The sequence below is a fragment of the Pseudochaenichthys georgianus genome, chromosome 11, assembly GCF_902827115.2.
Source record: "Pseudochaenichthys georgianus chromosome 11, fPseGeo1.2, whole genome shotgun sequence".
NCBI classification, from domain to species: domain Eukaryota; kingdom Metazoa; phylum Chordata; class Actinopteri; order Perciformes; family Channichthyidae; genus Pseudochaenichthys; species Pseudochaenichthys georgianus.
Window position 1 is genome coordinate 20,818,469 of NC_047513.1, and position 20,263 is coordinate 20,838,731.

A 20,263-nucleotide genomic window follows, 5' to 3' on the forward strand; every position below is an offset into this window, starting at 1 on the left:
TTCTGTCATCATACTTTCTCCCCCAGCAGCACCTGCAATGTCACCTAACAAGTCATAACATCAACTTACAGGGTTGGCTCATGGGAAATGTAGTGTGGCTGGGATGAGTAAATGTCAGGATGGATGATGATGCGGAGAGTGGTTGATCATCAGCGGACGAGTGCGAGACTGTTTGATGAGTGAGAGAAATCTATATAAGGTCTATACATTCTAAAATGTTTCATCCTCCACTCTTTCTCTCTGACTCTCTCCAGGATCAGGTTTAGGTATCAGTCAGTCCAGTCGCCTCTCTTCTTCAGTCAGCGCCATGAGGGTCCTCAACCCAGGCTCAGACGTCGAAGAGGCTCTTGCAGATGCATTGGTATTAAAACGCATAAAAACATCAAAATAAACACTAAATACTGTGTTTCATTGCATAAATTATAGTGTGTGTGTGTGTGTGTGTGTGTGTGTGTGTGTGTGTGTGTGTGTGTGTGTGTGTGTGTGTGTGTGTGTGTGTGTGTGTGTGTGTGTGTGTGTGTGTGTGTGTGTGTGTGTGTGTGTGTGTGTGTGTGTTTTAACTAACCCCTGGTTCTACCTTTGTTTAATGCTGTCAGCTGTTGGGAGACATGCGGTCTAAGGTCAGCTCCTTCTCCTGCCTCTTACCTGTGTGTTTAGTTGTGTTTCTACTCAATTCAGCTGGTGTGCGAGCGCATGTCTTGGCGATATTAGTGCATTTTCTCTTCCAGTTTAATTTCATCTCCTTTGGATTTCTGTCCTCCACCCGCAGAAGAAGCCAGCACGGCGGCGGTATGAGAACTACAGCATGTACTCTGACGACGACGCTAACAGCGACGCGTCCAGCGCCTGCTCAGAGCGCTCCTACAGCTCCAGGAACGGAGGAGCCATCCCCACCTACATGAGGCAGACAGAAGACGTAGCTGAGGTGAGTAGCAACAGCGGGACAGCAGAAAAACAATCCTTAAAAGAGTGAAGTCAGTAGGCCATGCAACAAGAAGACACTCTTCCAGACAGCTGTGCACACATTTCTAAATTAAATACATAGTCCGTCGTGTCCTTAATCCAGGCAACTCTGCTTAGTAGTTCTATCTTCCAAAGGCATGTAAAAAAGAAAAAATTGCTTTACTAACGTTTAATGTGTTACCCAACATATTTCAGTACTGTTAAAGCGAGGGTATGCACACTCAGGGGCGAACTGACCATTGGGAATACCGGGAGTTTTCCCGGTGGGCAGGTACCCCCCCCATTTTTAGTCCCAGTCCGCCCCTGTGCACACTTCTTGGAGCACCATTGGGCAAACACTCCATAATAACGTTTCAGCATATTGTCATTCAAGTCGACTGATGTGCTGGTTCTCATTATAGACATGTTTGCAATAATTTAGCTGTGTTCAGTGTAATTTGAATTGTTGTCGTTTCAGTAAGCAAATTAGTGCCATTAGTTACATTAGGCGCTTTCACACCGGAGTACTTTTCCCTGTAATAGTTCCGATAGTTCCTTGGATTTTGCGTTCACACCAAAAAGATCTGGAAGAACTTTTTTTTGCTAACCTTTTCACCCCTTTTTAGTCCCTGCTCGAGAGCAGGGACTTTCCTGGGGAGAAAAAGGTTCCAATTTCTGATTGGCTGGGCGAATTGCAAACCACGCCCCGTAAAACTCTGAAAGGTTTTTATGAAGCCGCCATTTTATTTGCTTTATTAGCATTAGCATTAGCCCAGCGCACCAACGGAGAGAGACTAACTTATGGCAAAATAAAACGTGGGATCGGTGGAGTGATGAGGAGGTGTCGGCGCTTCTGGCGATTTACCCGGGACTTTGGGTGGCGATTTACTGCCACCCAAAGTCCCGGACTCCAGGGGACTCCGGGACTTTGGGTGGCAGTATACGCCGTGAAGTTGGCCTGCCAGTAAACCCAAAGCAGAAGAAGAAGAAGTGACATCAGCGGCTTCATTTGCCGAATCCTCCTGTCACTACCCGATCCGTCACCCTGCCCGATCGGTTCTGCGCATGTGCGAGAGGGTCCGCCATGTTGGACAACTCCGGACGGCAACACCAGATGGACATTTGACACAGTGGCTTTTAGCAAAGCTCAAAAAGAAAACTCGAGAGAGATGAGTTATTGTTATTACAACGTGACTTCACTATTATTTAACAACTCTTTTTATTGGGTTCTTTTATTTGGGGTTAAGTACATTGTCAGAATAAGTGAGAAATGAATTTAACTTCTGTTAGACAGCTATCATACTGAATAAATATTTACTGTGAATGTATGCAAAAATGTATGGCTATGTATGTATGTATGTATGTATGTATGTATGTATGTACACTGTCCTACTTGGGTTGCCGTACGGAGTTGTCCAATATGGCGGACCATCTCATACATGCTCACTGCAGATAGGGCAGGGCTGCAGATCGGGTAGTGACACCTCCCTCAGGGACTTATTCCGGTGTGAACGCGATTTACTAGGACAGTTCCGGGACTAAAGAGTTTGGCGGGACTAAGTACTGGGAACTAAGTACGGCAAATTACTTGGTGTGAATCGGCTAATGTAAAGCCATGTCAGTTGGTTATCAGGCTTTGTATATCATCGCTTGCTTTGTGCCTGTATAAAAGCGTGTGTCTCTTTACAGGTGTTGAACCGTTGTGCCAGTGCTAACTGGTCGGAGAGGAAGGAGGGGCTGTTGGGCCTCCAGGCGCTGCTGAAGAACCAGCGCACCCTCAGGTCAGACACAGAACAGCAGATGTGTTTTCAAACAATAAAGGGATTAATAGTTCAGGAAATATTTGTGAAGTAAATAAATACCTATTCTCTGGGAGTTAAAGAAGATGAGTTTAACAGATAATGGGAAAATGGTTTAGACAGTAAGTACAGTATGTACTTTATTTACTTTAATGTCCATTATAGTAGAAGTTAAATAGAACTGACTACTGCATTGGGGTGGGCTCCCACAACATCTTGCAAGAAACAGCGTCTGAGGGCTTCTTAACATTTAAGAAACTATGAATGTGTCATACCCACTTAACGGGAAGAAACTCAGCTACCTGACGATATGAACAATTATTATCGAAACAAAACACAAGTCTAACTCCGAGCCTCTGAAATAGCACTAAGCGAAAGAGTGCTAACGCACTTAGCACATAACTCACGGTAGAAATATGTTATACTTCATCGGATCTGCACAAACTAGATATCATATGAAAGCAAAACTTGCGGCGGCGAAAGCCAGCAAAGACAACACACAACTTACCGTTGCTGTTTTCTGATCAAAAGTTGTGTTCAAGGGCATTAAAACGCATATAAACGCCGCTGAAGCTTAATGTTCTCTGTGTCACTTTGAAATAATTACTGATAACCATCATAACATTTATGTCAACAAGAGTAGTTTTCATATATAGTTGCTATGAGAGCAACAAGAGTTTATGAGAGCTTCCGGTTGTGGGCATGCTGGCTGCGCATCACTCTCATTCACCAATTGGTAATGTTTAGATGGATTTATGAACTTCCCCTCGATTCTATTGGCTCTAACGGTTCAAAACAGGTGTCAATCACCAAAATCGACCGATGGGTTCCAGAGATATGGCAAATGCACCCAAATGACCCGAGAAGTGTTTTTTTTCTCTAAACCTCTCAAAAAGGTCAAATTTCACTTGTTTTGCATCAATCTTGATACAGGGTACTTGTTATATGTTGTAGTTTGGATTCCTAAAGCTTTTAGTCTACCATCCCATCATTGAAGGGTGGTTTTCACTATAAGTAATGTTTTTCTTTTTGGACGGACACTATAATTTACATTTTTTTTACTATGTTCAATCTGAATTTACTTTAAAATAAAAACATCTATATTGATTCTGACTTTTCTACATCCAACTCACAGGTTTATCATTGCTTTGAGAAAAAAGATTATTAATTTACCCCTTTTAGAAGATATAGTCAATTGTTCTGGGAATTTCATTTTCGAGCCTGAGACCTGAAAAACAGGCTCAGGGCTTAACAGGTTAAAGACTAGTGATTTCTACTTTTTTTAAAGAGGAAGAGTAAATCAAAATCAACTGTTTGTTTTCTCTAATCTGCAGTCGGGTAGAGTTGAAGAGGCTGTGTGAAATCTTCACCAGGATGTTTGCAGACCCCCACAGTAAGGTATGAGTGCAACCAGCGTACACACCATTCACGCAAACATCATTCACTCATTTACATAACATGCCAAACACATTCATCATTCACCCACTTTTATTTTACTTTGGTTCCAAACCTTTTGTTTTCCCCACCATCCTTCACTGTACCGGATTCTGCCAAAACAAACACAAAGACATGTTGTAAACAGACACGCTTTAGCACTCATGGATTATAAACAAAGTATTCAGGACAAGATCAAAACAGGATAATCAGCTGCACACACACCTTCACACTCAAACATAATGAAAGGCATGCAGAGTGTGCGACGACGGACTGTTTTCTAACGGCATGCCACGCCTGAGTTTGCGTGTGACCTCACTCTCCGCCGCCCTGTGGGATTGCTCTGTCACTGTCCAGCAGCGTCGGCTGTGCTCACTGCATTCACTGCCCCCCCGCTCTGTTCCCCCTCGCTGCAATCTGAAGTGACGACACTGACCGCACACACACGAGCAGATTTGTGGGCTGCCGGCTCTCCTCTCTCACTAACCAGCTGCGTTTCGCCCTCTCTAACACTGCCACGTTTCTCCCGGCGTTATTGAGTGCCACACATGTCGTAAGGTGTGTGAGCCCCTCAGCTACCCGCTCATTTGACGTTTGACGATTTGATGAATTTCAGCGAGACTCCGGCAGAGTGTACGGCACGGCAGAATCCGGTATAAGCTCAGCCTCCTTCAAGGTACTGCATCTCACCATGGAGCCCTCTCATGCCTTCATCTATCCATCCAACACCTTTCCTTCTCTCTCATCTCCATCGTTTTTCAACATTGTTCAATATTCTTTTCAAGTGTGCACAAAACAGCACTTTCTTTTTTTTAAATGATGTTGCTCATGTTTTTTTTACTCTTTTTCCATGTAGCAAATGTTCAACAGAAAGTCAGGATGTTGAGCGTACACACACACACACACACTCTGAGTTTATTCAGGTATCTGATGCTAACAGATGTGTCTCTCTCTCCCCCATGCCTCCTCCCTCTGGAACTCTCTGTAGAGAGTAAGTTTGTCCAATCAGTGTTCCTGTATTTTTAGTTTGTTTGGATGAAAGCTCACTCACTAACCTACCTCACTGTCTGAAATCAACCACTGGCATGTAGCCATGGTGACAACATGGTCAGATCGGAAAATCCTTGTCAAGTCTAATATTTTCTAATATTATTAATATTATTAATATTGTTAATCATTTGGGTGATTAAAAAGGAATACTTCACCCCAAAATGACTATTTTCAATAACTACTCACATCGTGCTACCAAAATGTTACTTCAACACATGCCTCCGCAGTGAATGAAGAATCCCAAAACAATAAACTCTTGATGAATTTAAGTAAATGGATGCAATGTTATTACAAAATTATATCAAAACTAGGGCTGCACGATATTGGAAAAAACTGACATTGCGATTCCCCCCCCCCCTGCGATATATACTGCGATATGAAGAAATACAGGAATTGAAGAACAGACAGTTTTTGTCCGCAAACCATCCTTTCTTGAACTTTAATGCTTAAGTTATCAGAGCAACAAGCTGAGCTAGCTCGGTTAGCAGCGCCAAACTGCCCTGGAGAAACACCTGAAACTACTTTATTCAGTGTTTTTACCTTTAATCACCGGGTCCGTTTGCTTTGGAGATTTGATTGTGATTGGTGGTTTGCTGTGCATGCAGAGCCTGCATGTCACTCACTCAAGTACCCCTGACATGAGAGCCGCCCAAGTTTTCCTTTTGTAGCAAGCAGCAAAATAATTGTAACATGACGTGTTTGAGTTAGTTTACCTACTTATTATCGCACGTCCTAAAAAAATATATATATATTTTTAAAAATCGCACGTCTTGCGATGTGAATATCGCGATTATCGTCACGACACGATATATTGTGCAGCCCTAATCAAAACATCCCTTTACACTTTCCATAAGCAGTCTCATGCTTCTATAGTGAGACTGAGAATGCTTGATATAGTTTTGCTGTTTTTATGTATTTTCTTTTTTATGTATCCCATTATTAATTTACCATGGAGGAGGTTGGTAATTGATAAACAAACTATTTAGGGATGAAGTATTCCTTTATTTTTTAAATACTAATTGGTGATTGTGGGATCAAGTCGTGCTGCAATAATGAGTGAATAACCACTAACTTCACTACGGGAACTAATGCTACTCTCACACGATACTTTCTAAGCATAACCCTCCTGTGTCCTGTCATTACTTGCATGAAACATGTGAATTAATGTGTGTGAGTCGCTGTTTGACCCAAACTGTTGTGTGTCCGTTTTTTAGGTCTTCAGTATGTTCCTGGAGACACTGGTAGATTTCATCCTGGTTCATAAGGAGGATCTGCAGGACTGGCTGTTCGTCCTGCTCACACAGCTTCTGAAGAAGATGGGAGCGGACCTGCTGGGTTCTGTTCAGGCCAAAGTCCAGAGAGCGCTGGACATCACACGGTGGGTGAAACACTGACGACTGAGACATGAGAAAACAGGGGTAGACCCATGGGTAACATATGTTGATGTATAGAATAAAATGGTATTTAAACATGGAGGTTCCGCCCCTCCTTTCAGTCGCTCAAATATGTAGATTTCAGTTTTAAATCACATTAATATTAAGATCGTTAGGTTTTGAACTGACAAATCATGACATTTCTAAACATCACCTTGGACTTGACTAGGATGGACATTTTTCACTATTTAGAGACAGAGTGTTCAATAGATTCATCGCAAAAATATATCTGGCGATTCATCTTTAGTTGCAGCCTTACTAACTTACTTTTTAATCACATCTCTTGAAAACAAAGGTGCAGTTGAAAGCTCAGAAAAAGCTTCTTGCACTTGATCATTTGTTACACATATAAAAGGAAATGTGAGGATCCACTTTGTCCGCTGTTGTTACTCATACATAAAGAGGAATGATAACATTATTTAACTCAAAGTGTCTCCAGGTTATTATATTTTACTGTGTTGCTAAAATAGTCAAAGGTCCTTTACTCTTGAGATGTGTTTGTGTGTGTGCTGATTTAATGTGAATTTGTTTTCCCCTGTTCCAGAGATTCGTTCCCCAATGACCTGCAGTTCACTATTCTCATGAGGTTCACTGTGGACCAGACACAGACGCCAAACCTCAAGGTAGATCACATTTACTCTTGTGTGTCTGCCTTATGATGAGAGAGAGATGAGTGTGTGAAGGTTTGAGTCAGGGAGGGGTGAGAATACCTCAGGGACTATGTGTAACCATGGTAACTGCTGTACTGATATGACCTCACTATGCCTGACTGAAACCCTGAGTCCCGGCTGTGATTGGATTTCTCTGGCCTCTCCTGGCTGGCTTGTGCTCTGCTTCATTGCGGACACTCCCTTCAAGCTTCCCTCCTCTAACTCCTTGTTTCCTCACTAACCCTCACCTTTGCCCCATCTCCTTACCTACCCCTCAAGATGTGCTACTTCTACTTTCCCCGCTGTCATTACCTTTTATCTCTCTGTTGCTGTGGCCCCTCCCATCCGTTCCTGCCTGATATTAAACCCCTTTCTCACAACCTTTTTTATTCCTTTTAAGTTTTTCTTCCCTTTGTCATCCAACTAAACGTGGGCAATGAAAGATATTATAAGCCTCACAATTCACTGAAACATATGATGGACTAAACTTTTATTTGACATAGCATATTTTTACTCCTGTCATTCAAGAGGTAGCATGATGTTTCTCATTTGTCAGCTGTTGTTTTTGTAGTGACAAATGTAATGCAGTAAAAACAACTTAAAGCACAGTTATGGTCCTATTCTTTGGCCTGAATAAACTCTATAGTTAAAAAAAACCATTGTTCTCACACTCCTAAAAAAAAACGGGTCATGACGTGACGTAACAAATCTGACTAGGCGGGGTAATATAAAGACATATGCAGTGAGACATTAGAAATAGCTTTGAAGGTTTTGCAAATCAATGTGGCAATCTTGGATCTTCCGGGGTTTTTCCTACGTGATGTAATTCACTGGACAGGACAGTTCTTCAATAGAATTTCCAGAAAAATATATATGACTATTACACAATATAAATACGAAAAGGAACGTTAAACATAAACATACTGCCTGAGGTGTCTTTCCTTGCAACTCTGATAAATGTGCACGCATCATGTTAATATAATATAATATTTCAGCAGCACAGCAGTCATTATCCATCTCATAAACTGATGCATGAAGTCTCATGGACCGCTGGTTGTGTTTTTTAAATTGGCATCACAGCGCTTTACTGCCATCATGTGGCCTAAACAATGAAATTGTGTTTTGCCCGATTTTCAGATGATACCATTTCAATATAGCCTACTTTCCAATCGTATTACTCCTCTTAAACTCTCTGCATCCTCCCTCCCTACACTTCCCTCCCTCTCTTGTCTCCCCCTCCCTTGTCCTCGTCTCCCTTTCTCTCTCCGTTGATTGACGCGGTGCTTCTCCTCTTTCTCTCTGAAGCCTGTGCGGAGCTCGTGTTGCGGGCGAGGCAGGGGAGGGGCCGAGGTTAGATTGTTCCCCCCCAGAGCGCGGCGCCACGCCTGCTCTCTAGACGAGCAGGCTGCAGCCTGGAGCCAGTCCTCCCAGGTCAGTGCGCTCCGGGGGGAGCCATTATATGGCGCGCACTTTGCTGCTAAGTGATTTGGACGAAGTTTCTGGTCCTTGAGGTGCATAAGGAGAGAGATGGAGGAAACTCAGGAGTCAGTTGATGCGTTTCAGAGCGTGCAGTGAATCTTTGCATTTATTGAATCCTTTGTTTTGTCATTGCTTTAATTTCATTGATTTGTTTTTCCACGTGATAAAGCATGACCATTATGCACATTGCCCTTCTCACTGATTCATCAGATTATTTGATTTTTTCAGACCTGCAAGAGAAGCTGTCGCTGACTGTGAACATTCGTGCTCACTCTTTCACGCCTGTGTTTGATATTGCTGTATTTTTGGTTTTTGCAGGTGACTTAGGGCCATGCTTTTTCCTTGTTATCAGTCGGCTATCTAATGATATGTATGAATGCTCATTTCTGTCTTGTAGGTGAAGGTGGCGATTCTGAAGTACATCGACACGCTGACGTTACAGATGGAGGCTCCAGACTTTGTGAACTCCAGCGAGACTCGACTGGCCATCTCCCGCATCATCACCTGGACGACCGAACCCAAGAGCTCTGACGTCAGAAAGGTGCGAACTCACAGACAGAACAAGATATTATTCCAACGGTTCATTATCATGTTATTGGAAAGAATTGCCACACTTTCCAACTCAAGAGTACACACAAATATAAATATGTTAGCATATGCCCATTGTTTATGTTATTACTGTATTGCATATTAACTCTTAATGTTTTTATATTGTTTGTTTTTATAACCGGTATTGCTCCAATGTAGAGGATCCAAAACCAAATGATTTTACTCTCTTATATTTGTATAACTGAGATGTAAAAGTATAGGAATTGTAATCTTCAAGACATGAGATTTCTAGCTGACGGATCTTTTTGTTTTGTGTGTAACAGGCAGCCCAGTCGGTGTTAATCTCGCTCTTCCAGCTCAATACTCCGGAGTTCACCATGCTGCTGGCAGCTCTGCCCAAAACCTTTCAGGACGGAGCCACCAAGCTGCTTCAGAACCATCTGAAGAACACTGGCAACGCTGCGCAGGTAACAAAGGGAGGGTTACAGACACGTGAAGTTAATCATTACACTATAACATGAATGGCTTACTTCTGTTAGCTCAAATTAACTTGGTTGGTTGTGTGTCACTTCCTCAGGCACCAATGGGCAGCCCTCTGACGCGCCACACCCCCCGGTCTCCTGCAAACTGGTCCAGCCCGGTCACATCCCCCACCAACACCTCCCAGAACACCCCCTCACCAAGGTAACACACACACACACTGGAAAGTCTAACAATCATTGACAAATAAGTGTTTATATAGACCAACATCTACACGGTCGAAAAGAGTAAAAAGTCTGCAGATCTCTGTATGAATCAAACCACAGCAGTAAGAGACAAGAGCTGTTTTTCCATTTAAAAAAAAAGTATGCACATATCAAAGTAGTACATTTGAGAAGCGATATGAAACAAACAAGATTTGATAAAACATCCTCAATTGTGCAAATAGTGTGTATGGGTTTTTTGCCCTGTTGAAAAGGTGCATGTGCTTAAAGGGAAATGAAAACGCTGTTGCCAAATACGTAGCGAACATTTAGTGCAGTGCCCTGCTTCCTTCTTCTTCTTCTTTATGTCTCTAGTTCACAATTTAAAAAACATTTTTGTAGTAAAACCCTCTGGGTTAAGGTCATATGAATCTCAATCACAATGATTCTAGAAGAAGAAAACGTTTTTATTCCATGTTAAATGTATGTATCGCACACAAAGTGATATTTAGCAGGGCAGTTTAATGACTCAATTGAGCTGTAAACCTTTCTTTTGTTGTGTGTGTAGTGCATTTGACTACGACACAGAGAACATGAACTCGGAGGACATCTACAGCTCTCTGAAAGGCGTCACTGAGGCCATCCAGAACTTCAGCGTCCGCAGCCAGGAGGACATGAACGAACCCATCCACCGGCATGGAGAGGAGGTCAGTGGAGGAGAAGGAGGAAGGAGGAGACAAGTTTCATTTGTTGATGCTAATGTCCAGTGTGTACCTCACCACATATCCAGGCTGATATCAAACACTTATAGTTGTAACGGTGCTTCTGTAAAATATTCTTGTGAAGGATTTTTCTTCCTGTAATTGTTGGCAACACTTTTGTTTGGTTTGGTGTGACATTTTCTTACTCGGGCATGATGACATGACTTTGAATCAGAACAAAGGTGAATCATTTACAGATGTTATTGTGAAAGATGACCAGCCAAGATGAGTGGTGTAAAAATGAAAAAGCTGCCATCTTTTAGGAATTCTTACACAAAATGAGTGCCTTAACTCATCTATTTGGCTTGTTGTAAAGAAGCTAATAGTTGCAGAGAGACAATATTTAATGAAAGTGTAGCAAACTACTGCTGCAAATAATAATATTTGAGGTTTTGGGGATAGTGGTAGCAAAAGAGAGAAAAAGCTTGAATGCATTTATTGTTTAATCAGGTTTTAATGTTCATCAGTTCCTGCTTTCTTCAGAAACATAATTAACTTGAATTCCCTCTTGTGGGAAACAGTTTTATTTGTAACAATAAACCATGCTTTCTGCACTCAACAGTAGCAAGACTTAAGAAGGAGACTTTTCCTACAGTGAGCGTTGTTAGACTCATTAACAAGTAGCCCAGATCACTTGAAAGGTAAAGAATAAATGTTTATTCCTCTGTAGGGTCCTTTTAAAAAAATGATGTGGAAATATAAAGCCCTTTTTATTAGACGTAAATTAATGCAATTGCCTGAAAGTATTACATTGTAGCCCAGGCTGCAGGCTAACAGGTTAACAAATAACTAAGTTACCCATTAGTACTGTCTTCTTGACGCATGCCACCATAAGGCATTTCCCACAGTGGTTCAATATTGTCAAAGTTCAGATTTAAATGTAAAGTCTTGCAGAGGTCTAAATACACAAGTACACACAGACAGACACGCACACACATAGCTAGCTATATTAACTGTATGTGACCCTACCATCCGATCCCTCCACCACTCCCCCTGCAGCGTGGGAACCCAGAGGCATACATTAGCTGTTGATGAACGCTCGACTGTGAACTTAATCCTCCTCAGCCTCTGATAAAATCACGTGTATTGTTTGTTATGATCCCCAATGGGTGTAAACGACACCAAGAACATTTTCTAAACAAGAAACTCCCCTTTTATCTGGATGCTCGACAACCCTTTTTAAGGACACGATGTACTCGAGTACAGAGTGTGACCTCCTGACATTTTACCCATGTCAAGCATCTGAAATATGAAATATGAAAGTCCTGGTCGAGTTCCTTCAATTAATCCAGATGAGTGAATCTGGAAAGTAAAACTATGGGTTTATGTTTCCTTTGTTTACACCAGTATCTATACCTGCTGACACAACATACTGCTCAGCATTTAGGGATGTTTTTTAAAAGAAAACAATCAACTAAAATTCAGCTGCAATGACCTGCCATGTTTTTCTTTTATTGCATTTCTCCAGGGAGACAGCGGGACGGACTTTGTGGACGGAGGCCGCATGGCTCTGGACAACAAGACGTCCCTCCTCAACACCCCCCTGCTGTCCTCCAGCCCCCGAGGGGCCCGAGACTTCTTAGACTCTCCCTTCAAACACGGCCGCAAAGACACCAGCATGGACGACTCGGAGCAGCTCACAGATGGTACACAAACACATTCTGACGGAAAACACAGACACAGGAAAACAAGTTTTTTTTATAATTGTGCATGGCTTTTTCTTGTTTTATTTGCACCTCTTTTTGAAATAAAGGTTGGACAGAGAAAAGTAAATAGAGGTAACATACATGTGCAGGTGAGAAAGAAACTAATCATGGCTTATATAAGAAAAACTCACCTAAAAAGAGAGTAACTACATTAAAGGTCCCATGTCATGCTTTTCCGGTTATTACCCGTCCCCTTGTGTGTTATGAAGGTTTTTATGCATGTAAACGGTCAGCAGAGTCAAAACCCTCAAAGTACACCATGTAGGGAGTAAAACTCTAACACAGAAAAAACCTCCCCAAAACGCCTCGTTGGAGATACGTCACTGTCCATTTGATACTTCCGGGTACATCATGATGTCATGTCGTCCCCGGAACGAAATGGACCAATCCGTGGAGCCGTTATACGCTACGTCCGCGGAGCCGTTACGTTAAGCCCCCGTTGATTGGTCCAAATTTACCAATCCACGGACTTCCTCACACACTCAGTGCAGGCAGCTCTGCTGATCTCTCCTCCCTGGCTGCAGGTTGATAACAGACAGTTGGGATCGCGGCGAAATTCTCTCTGCAGACCCATTCTCACAGCGTTTATCAACCTTTTTCTTACTCAATATCAAGCCACACTTATTGTTTTTACTTCGGCTGTGCCTTTGTGTGTGCTCAGGGTGAGTTTGGCTGTGTTTCGCTGTGTATCGCTAAACAAGGAAATCACACCTCCACGGAACTCAGCGCGATTCACAACGTCCCGACTGGTCCCGACCAATCAGAGCACACTGGGCTCACATGGAGGGGGGGGCAAGAGCTGCAACGAGCCGTTTAGTGGAGAGAGTGAATACACATACTTCACAGAGATGCTGTATGCGAAACCAATGTGAGTTTGGAAAATTGCACAGTATAAATCTATTCTAGTAGACCTCAACAATGGAATGATGATCAGTGGAAATGGCCATGACATGGGACCTTTAAAACAACTATTCAAAATAAAATATCAATTTTTTTACAGGCCTTATATTTGAGATGATTATATTATGTTTGTTTATTTTGTACTCTTTTATTATGTGCAATGCCGTGTTTCAACATGACGAAATAAATGCCCAATTGTGTATAAATAAAATCTATCTGATAAAGTAAGGTATGGAGATATTAGAATGCGATTCAAATTCTACTGTTTCTTATCTATTGTTTCTTAACAGAAAGCAGCCTGGACCAATCAGAGCTGGTGGCCGAGCTGCTGAAAGAGTTGTCCAATCACAACGAGCGCATAGAGGAGAGGAAGACAGCGCTGTGCGAGCTGCTGAAGCTGATCCGCGAGAACGCGCTGCTGGTGTGGGACGAGCACTTCAAGACCATCCTGCTGCTCCTGCTGGAAACCATGGGAGACAGAGAGGTACACACACACTGGAAACACACTTCTGGGATGACACTGTGCAAATATGCCAAGCTAAACTCCTTTCCTTCAAACTTCTATAATCCTTCTGATTCTCCCCCCAGCATGTGATCCGAACGCTGGCTCTGCGGGTGTTGAGAGAGATTCTGGGGAAGCAGCCCTGGAGGTTTAAAAACTATGCAGAGCTCACCATCATGAAGGCCCTGGAGGCTCACAAAGACCCCCACAAGGAGGTACGAGATAACACACACATGATGGTTCATACGGTCCTTGAAGCCCTTGGAAGTTTGTAAATATGAGGGAAAAGCTAAGGCCGTGAAAGTAGTAAAAATAGTCATGGGCCATTGAAAGTTCTTGAATTTATGTTTTTTGAAAGAATAGAAGTCCTTTTGATATCCTTTTCCCTTAATATAATCTATATATATATATAATATTCTACGTTCAGATGTGTGTCTCATTGCAAGAGAGCAGCATGAAAGCCTGCTAGTTGTAATTTTGAAATTCTGCTCATGGTAATTAACCATGATCATGTCTCAAAGTATGCTATCTTGAATTTAAACAACTTGTGCTTCAAAGTCCTTACATTTGATGCTTGAGAAGGTATGGGAACCATTTTAATTAGTTCACTTGAAAACAAATGTATTTTGAAGACCTTTGTGAGCTTGAAGAGATGGTATAGGTTGTGTTTTAGTTAATATATGGATGATGAAAGTGATGAGAAGGATTAAAAAGGTGCAAACATCTGCTACAATATTTCTTGTTTCACAGCATCTGATAAAGTTTGTGTATCTTCCTGCAGGTGGTGCGAGCAGCAGAGGAGACGGCCGCCATGTTGGCGTTGTCCATCAGTCCAGACCAGTGTGTCAAAGTGTTGTGTCCCATCATCCAGTCAGCTGACTACCCCATCAACCTGGCTGCCATCAAGATGCAGACCAAGGTGGTGGAGAGGGTTCCCCGCGAGGGCCTGATGAGCCTGCTGCCGGAGATAGTGCCAGGACTCATACAGGTAACATGCCTACAGAGATGATTTGTTTTAAACACGCTAATAGATATAATGCTGAAAATCACAATCAAGCACTATTCGAAGTTTGCTGGGTTTATTATTATTAAAAGTAAGAGGAAGTGTTGTTATTTCCATCTTTTACTGTAGAGTGTTACTATTTAAACAACTCTAGTAGATACTTGTTAAGCTTGGGGCTATTCTCTTATTTATTTCAATCGTTTGATTGACTAATGTACCTCTTTTTCTCACACACACACACACACACATTCATTCATGAATTCTTTCTCTGCATCCTTTATTTTGAACCACATTTTCTGCAGGTTTTTTATCTATTTTTATCTGGTTTTACAGGGTTACGACAACTCTGAGAGCAGCGTAAGGAAAGCCTGTGTGTTCTGCTTGGTTGCCATTTACGCAGTGATCGGAGAGGACCTCAAACCGCACCTCAACCAGCTCTCCAGCAGCAAGGTAACCTGACCTCGAAGCATATTAGACATGGACTATAAGCACAACTTGTAAACTGACTAAATGTATGTTGTCATCTGTGCTACCAAGCTCTTTCTGTCTTTGGTTGAAATCTGGCTTATTGAGAATGCTCCATGATCCAGAGGGGTACAACTGTGGTCTTTTTGTCGTATTTAATATATTTTCTTTTATTATTATTTTATTGTTGAAATATTTACATAGAAATAACACAGAATGATGTAGCATATTTTCTTTCAGTCTTCCCAATCTCTTTCTTTTTTATGTTTCTTACTTACTGAAAGAAATGAAACTGCAGTAGAGCATTACAATTCAAATCAAGACAAACGAATCACCCCAGAGTTTATTTTTCTGTTGGTATGTGGGTGCAAAGGCATAGCGTCTCAACAGTGCAGAACATAAACAGGACACTTGACAGATGTGTAGTTGACATCATAGACAAAAAGGCTGTGTGAGTAAAGATGGGGCTGGCCAAATGATTCGCCCCTGGCTCAATTTGACATCTTTACACATTTGTAGTTAATGTAAAATATGAAGGCTTGTGTTCGAAGATGGGTGTAGTGAGTCTAGGGATGTGCATCTCCATCACTGAGGCCGATGCGATGCGTATCTCGATACGTTGCCACGATACGATACATTAACGATACATTTGAAACACCAGGCGATGTGATACGATACGATTCACCCCTGTTGCGATTCGGTGCGATACGATGCGATTCAACACGATGCAAAAATAATGATACTTCAATATGGTACGACAGAGGATTTTTGTTTTATTCCTTATATGCAGCAAATCATACATTAACAAAAAAGTGCTTTACATATTTGGTACTGCACATCCCATCATGCTGTTTATTTTTTTACCTTTAAAAGCTCTCCAGAGTACAGTACAATTGTATAACACCTCACAGTTAAACAATGTAAGGATTCATTGCTCATGATTAACAATGTGCAAATAACAGCTACCATAGTGCAATGCCCATACAGCTGCCAGCCTGATGTGCTTAACACTCCTTCATAGTCTAACTCACCAGTGAGCAGAAAGCAGTGGTTTCTATATGAACAATACAAAATACAAATAACCTTTCACAAACAGGTTTAACTGTTTACAGTAAGGAAGACATGTAAACTATTATTGGCAGTCACGGGCTGCTGTAAACTAAACACCTCTCTCTGACAGAACACCTCACTGAGTGATTTAACTCTCTGTCTAACTTTCAGGTTTCTCTTTTCAGCCGCAGACCCCTTGTCGCCTCTTTATGTGCGTCGCTAAGTTCCTCGTACTACTTGTGTACTTTAAAGCGGCTCGGCATCGTTAACAATTTGCGAGCGATTTTTGAAGTTGACAGTCTGTAGTATATAGTGCTGCGCCCATATACCATCAGGACGTTACTGATGGGGTGCGGCTGCGGAGTGATACTGTGTGTATGCAAGCCCGCATCTAGGACGGATCTATGTATCATGGCTGTAGACCTGTTAAGTAATAAAGATACCTCATACAAAGGTCTACGGATACCTTATTACTCTCCATGACCTGCGGTCAACTATATAGCATAAAGGACTATTACACCGTCTTTCTTGAACAATCCGAAGTGTTGCCAAACGTTTGATTTGTAAGTATTTTTCGGTGCGCTGTGTTTCTCTTTCTCCTCAACTTCCGTGTGTGTTGATAACTGAGACTCTCGGCCTCCGTAGTGGCAAAGCAAATATCAAAGATCGTCTCTGCTGAGCGTTGACAAGATGAAGGGATTTTATATGAATGAATCGGTTTTTTACCGATGCAAAGAGGCTACGCAATCGATGCATCGCGAGTTCAACCCGGTTCAACCCAAACTGTAGCCGATGTGCACTCTTTCAACCGGTGCACTCGCATCTTGAACGTTTATGCCGGTGCACCGATGCGAATCGGTGAATCTTAACATCTCTGTGGTCCAATTCATTGCTATTGTTATCCCATTGCAAAAATGTCTAGTGTTTATAAATGGAATAAAAATGACTTGTTTTTCCCCATCAGTAATGCACGTTGTTTGACCCTAGAGGTTGACCACATTTACATATTTGTCGCCCTCTGTTCTTCTGTCTGCAGCTGAAGCTGTTGAATCTGTACATCAAGCGTGCCCAGTCCGGCTCCAGTGGTGGTGAGCCCCCGTCTGACTGCCTATAGGAGACCCACCGCCCTCCCACAGGGCAACCACAGAACTGCAGCTCTGCCCACCAAACACAAACATCAGTTCACGAGCTCACACACACAGGCCGAGAACGAACACACATCCTAACAGATTTCACAGGAGCCAACCGCATACATCCACACGTACGCTTGCAAAGTGACACACACACACACACACGGATACACACAGTCCACGTACATTTCCTCTCCTTCTACCAGATGGGAGTTGTGGTGCAGAAGAGGAGTGTTGTTGTTCTCCCAACCATCGCTGAGGACGCTCCCTGATCTCAGACTGAACTGAACCCTCACACAAACAGATAATACACATTCAGTCACACCCAAGTTTGTCACTAATCTCTCAAAGGATGAAGATACTAAATGTCCGTCCTCTGTCCTGAGCACCACAGCGTCCCCTCTGAATAACACGTCAATGTCAACAGGAAGTGGTGTGTCTCATTTTTAAAGGGGGGGGGGGGGTGTGGTTCATAGAGCAGGCCTGAGACGAAGGCGCTGTATTGTGTCTTTCTTGAACAGCGTGGCCAGGTAGACAGGAATGAAAATTGACATTGTCATATCTTTTGATTTATTTTACGCAATGAGGTTTTACTGCAGCGGTTTTTAATGTCCGGAGATTTCACATAAACACACACTTTCTCTTTTTTCAAAAAGGTGCTGCTTAGCCTAAAAGGTACGACCAAACAACCGCACACAGCACTAACGCGAGTCACAGCGGGATGGCCTGCTCACAGCGACTACAGAACAGATTCCCAATTGTAGAAGGTGTAATGTGCTTGGCTATGCATGAGACTACATTTAAAAAGGTTTTATTGAAGGTCTGTCGACAGTCAGAAAAGCGTGGCTGATGTTTTAAATGAATGTGAATAATGTCCACCCCTTTCAGAAAAATTCATGGTCTCCATTTCTCCCAGCTCATCTTGGATCGGTCCACTTCTGGGCGACATGGGGGGGGGGGAGAAACGGGTGCTTACTACATGAAGTATGACAGGACATGGCTTATTATCACATAGTGGATATGTATCTATATATGATATTCAAATTAAATATCCATTAACTGTCATTTAGAAATGTACCCGGGGGGGGCACACGCGCACCTGTGCCCACCAGTTTTTTGTTATCTCTTTGTTGCTCTACCCGTAGTCTCTCTCTCTTTCGAACTCACACTTATTTTTTCTCTGCTAAGAAATCTGTAGAAATGTATTATTTACAGCCCTGAAAAAAGAATTGTCCTGTCACCCTTTTCTCTCCTCCTCTTCATCGTGTCTTTCTTTCCCTCCTCTTCTTGTAACATTCTAGTTTTCACTGTTGTGTTTCCTCTGTACATTTACAAAGCTGTGCTTACATTACAATAAAGAACTTGTACAGATCATGATAAGCTTGTCTCTTTTTTTGTGTTTTTTTGCAGTGGAAAAAAGTCCCGGGATAACAGGTGGATAGAAATGTTTACAGCAGAAGGGATTTACCAACCATGTTGACTGTTCGCAACACTAAAGACTGAAAACTATTATTATATAAACTATTCTTCTTTGTCTTACTGACCCAGCATCAGTGGTAAACCATCCCCAAATTGTACTTTTAAATTGAGAGATCCTAAAATGTAAAACATGTATCATTAGTTACTCCAGAAATGCTCCAAACTGCCACAATGCCTCTGCCCTTTTTGGAATAAGTGTTCTCTAACATCAAAGCTGATGATAAAAGGGATATCTTTGAAAGAAAATAAATATCTTGGATGGAATTGTGCATTATTTTAGAGGTCGTCTAAATACTATTCCTCTTAGGGCATCTAAAAATCTTTCAAATGAAACTGTAATATGTGATGAGGGATCACAAGTGGTTCATTTTCATTAATTCTGAATCATTTGGTCTATACCAGGAATGGGCAAATGGCACCTCGTCTTTTTGCGGCCCTCAGATTAATTTATAAACAACGTAATTAATAAAAAAAAATTAGAAAAAAAATATATATTTTTGTTTTACTTGTAGTACTGATACCGTCCACTAGACTCCTAGTTACGTCGCGAGCTGCGTAGATGATTTCAAATACCGCGAAATAATCTGTGACGCATTTGTGTGTATTGTGTTTGTTTCCCGGTGAAACCCTCACAAGAAACACCGGCTGTTATCCCTGCTGTGACGTTAAGTTGCCTCTTGTAATTATGCCTTTACAATCTTAAAAGTTGTTTTTATCATCTGAATTTGGCGAAACAAGTTTAATATTCTGAAAGCCAAGTCTTTGTTTATTTGAAATCAGATGAAAACAAACTGTCACGGACCCTGCCGTGTTATCTATGATTACTACGCTTTTCATTCATAATTTCAGCGGGAGGGAGGGGGAGTGGTGCTGAGGAACAGCAGAGTGCGGGCTGACAGGTGTCTGTGTTGACATTCCCCTTATTGTGGAATAAGGGGAATGCAGAGACTGGCTACAAGTGTTTTAGGTTCAAGTTAGACAACTAATGTCTGGGTTAGTGTTCATTACTTCATGTGTATGTCATCTAATGGTTCATCTCAATACACACACATTTTCCGTGCTTTCCAATAGTTTAAAATAGTTTTATTCCACTGTTTAATAACCTGTTCAATACAAACATGCCACTTGTAAAAATGAAATAAAATGTCTGAACTGATATTTGTTTAGTGAGCTTATTAGAGGATGTTCCCATTTTTGGGGGATGTTCCCTTTGATTGTAAAATGTCAATGAAGATGTCAGACTTAGTA

The 20,263-nt window shown here is 41.9% G+C and overlaps 1 protein-coding gene across 18 annotated transcripts in view; it reads left to right on the forward strand.

Moving 5' to 3' along the window:
- clasp2 (cytoplasmic linker associated protein 2) overlaps window positions 1-18,916 on the forward strand; it is a 71,097-nt gene extending 52,181 nt beyond the window's left edge. For 9 of the 18 annotated variants that reach the window (XM_034094103.2, XM_034094107.2, XM_071204845.1 and 6 more), the window contains 16 exons: window positions 255-361; window positions 770-925; window positions 2,632-2,723; window positions 4,076-4,139; window positions 6,440-6,603; window positions 7,203-7,281; window positions 9,185-9,328; window positions 9,660-9,803; window positions 9,914-10,020; window positions 10,588-10,726; window positions 12,249-12,426; window positions 13,677-13,870; window positions 13,975-14,103; window positions 14,670-14,876; window positions 15,225-15,341; window positions 17,443-18,916. In XM_034094103.2, coding sequence (XP_033949994.1) covers window positions 255-361; window positions 770-925; window positions 2,632-2,723; window positions 4,076-4,139; window positions 6,440-6,603; window positions 7,203-7,281; window positions 9,185-9,328; window positions 9,660-9,803; window positions 9,914-10,020; window positions 10,588-10,726; window positions 12,249-12,426; window positions 13,677-13,870; window positions 13,975-14,103; window positions 14,670-14,876; window positions 15,225-15,341; window positions 17,443-17,520 — 2,099 coding nt within the window. In that variant the 3' untranslated portion in view covers window positions 17,521-18,916. Of the gene's footprint in view, window positions 1-254; window positions 362-596; window positions 621-769; window positions 926-2,631; window positions 2,724-4,075; window positions 4,140-4,791; window positions 4,852-6,439; window positions 6,604-7,202; window positions 7,282-9,184; window positions 9,329-9,659; window positions 9,804-9,913; window positions 10,021-10,587; window positions 10,727-12,248; window positions 12,427-13,676; window positions 13,871-13,974; window positions 14,104-14,669; window positions 14,877-15,224; window positions 15,342-17,442 lie in introns of all 18 variants that reach the window. The other 9 variants (XM_034094100.2, XM_034094105.2, XM_071204844.1 and 6 more) reach the window with 2 other exon arrangements.
- The last annotated feature ends 1,347 nt before the right edge of the window (window positions 18,917-20,263 follow it).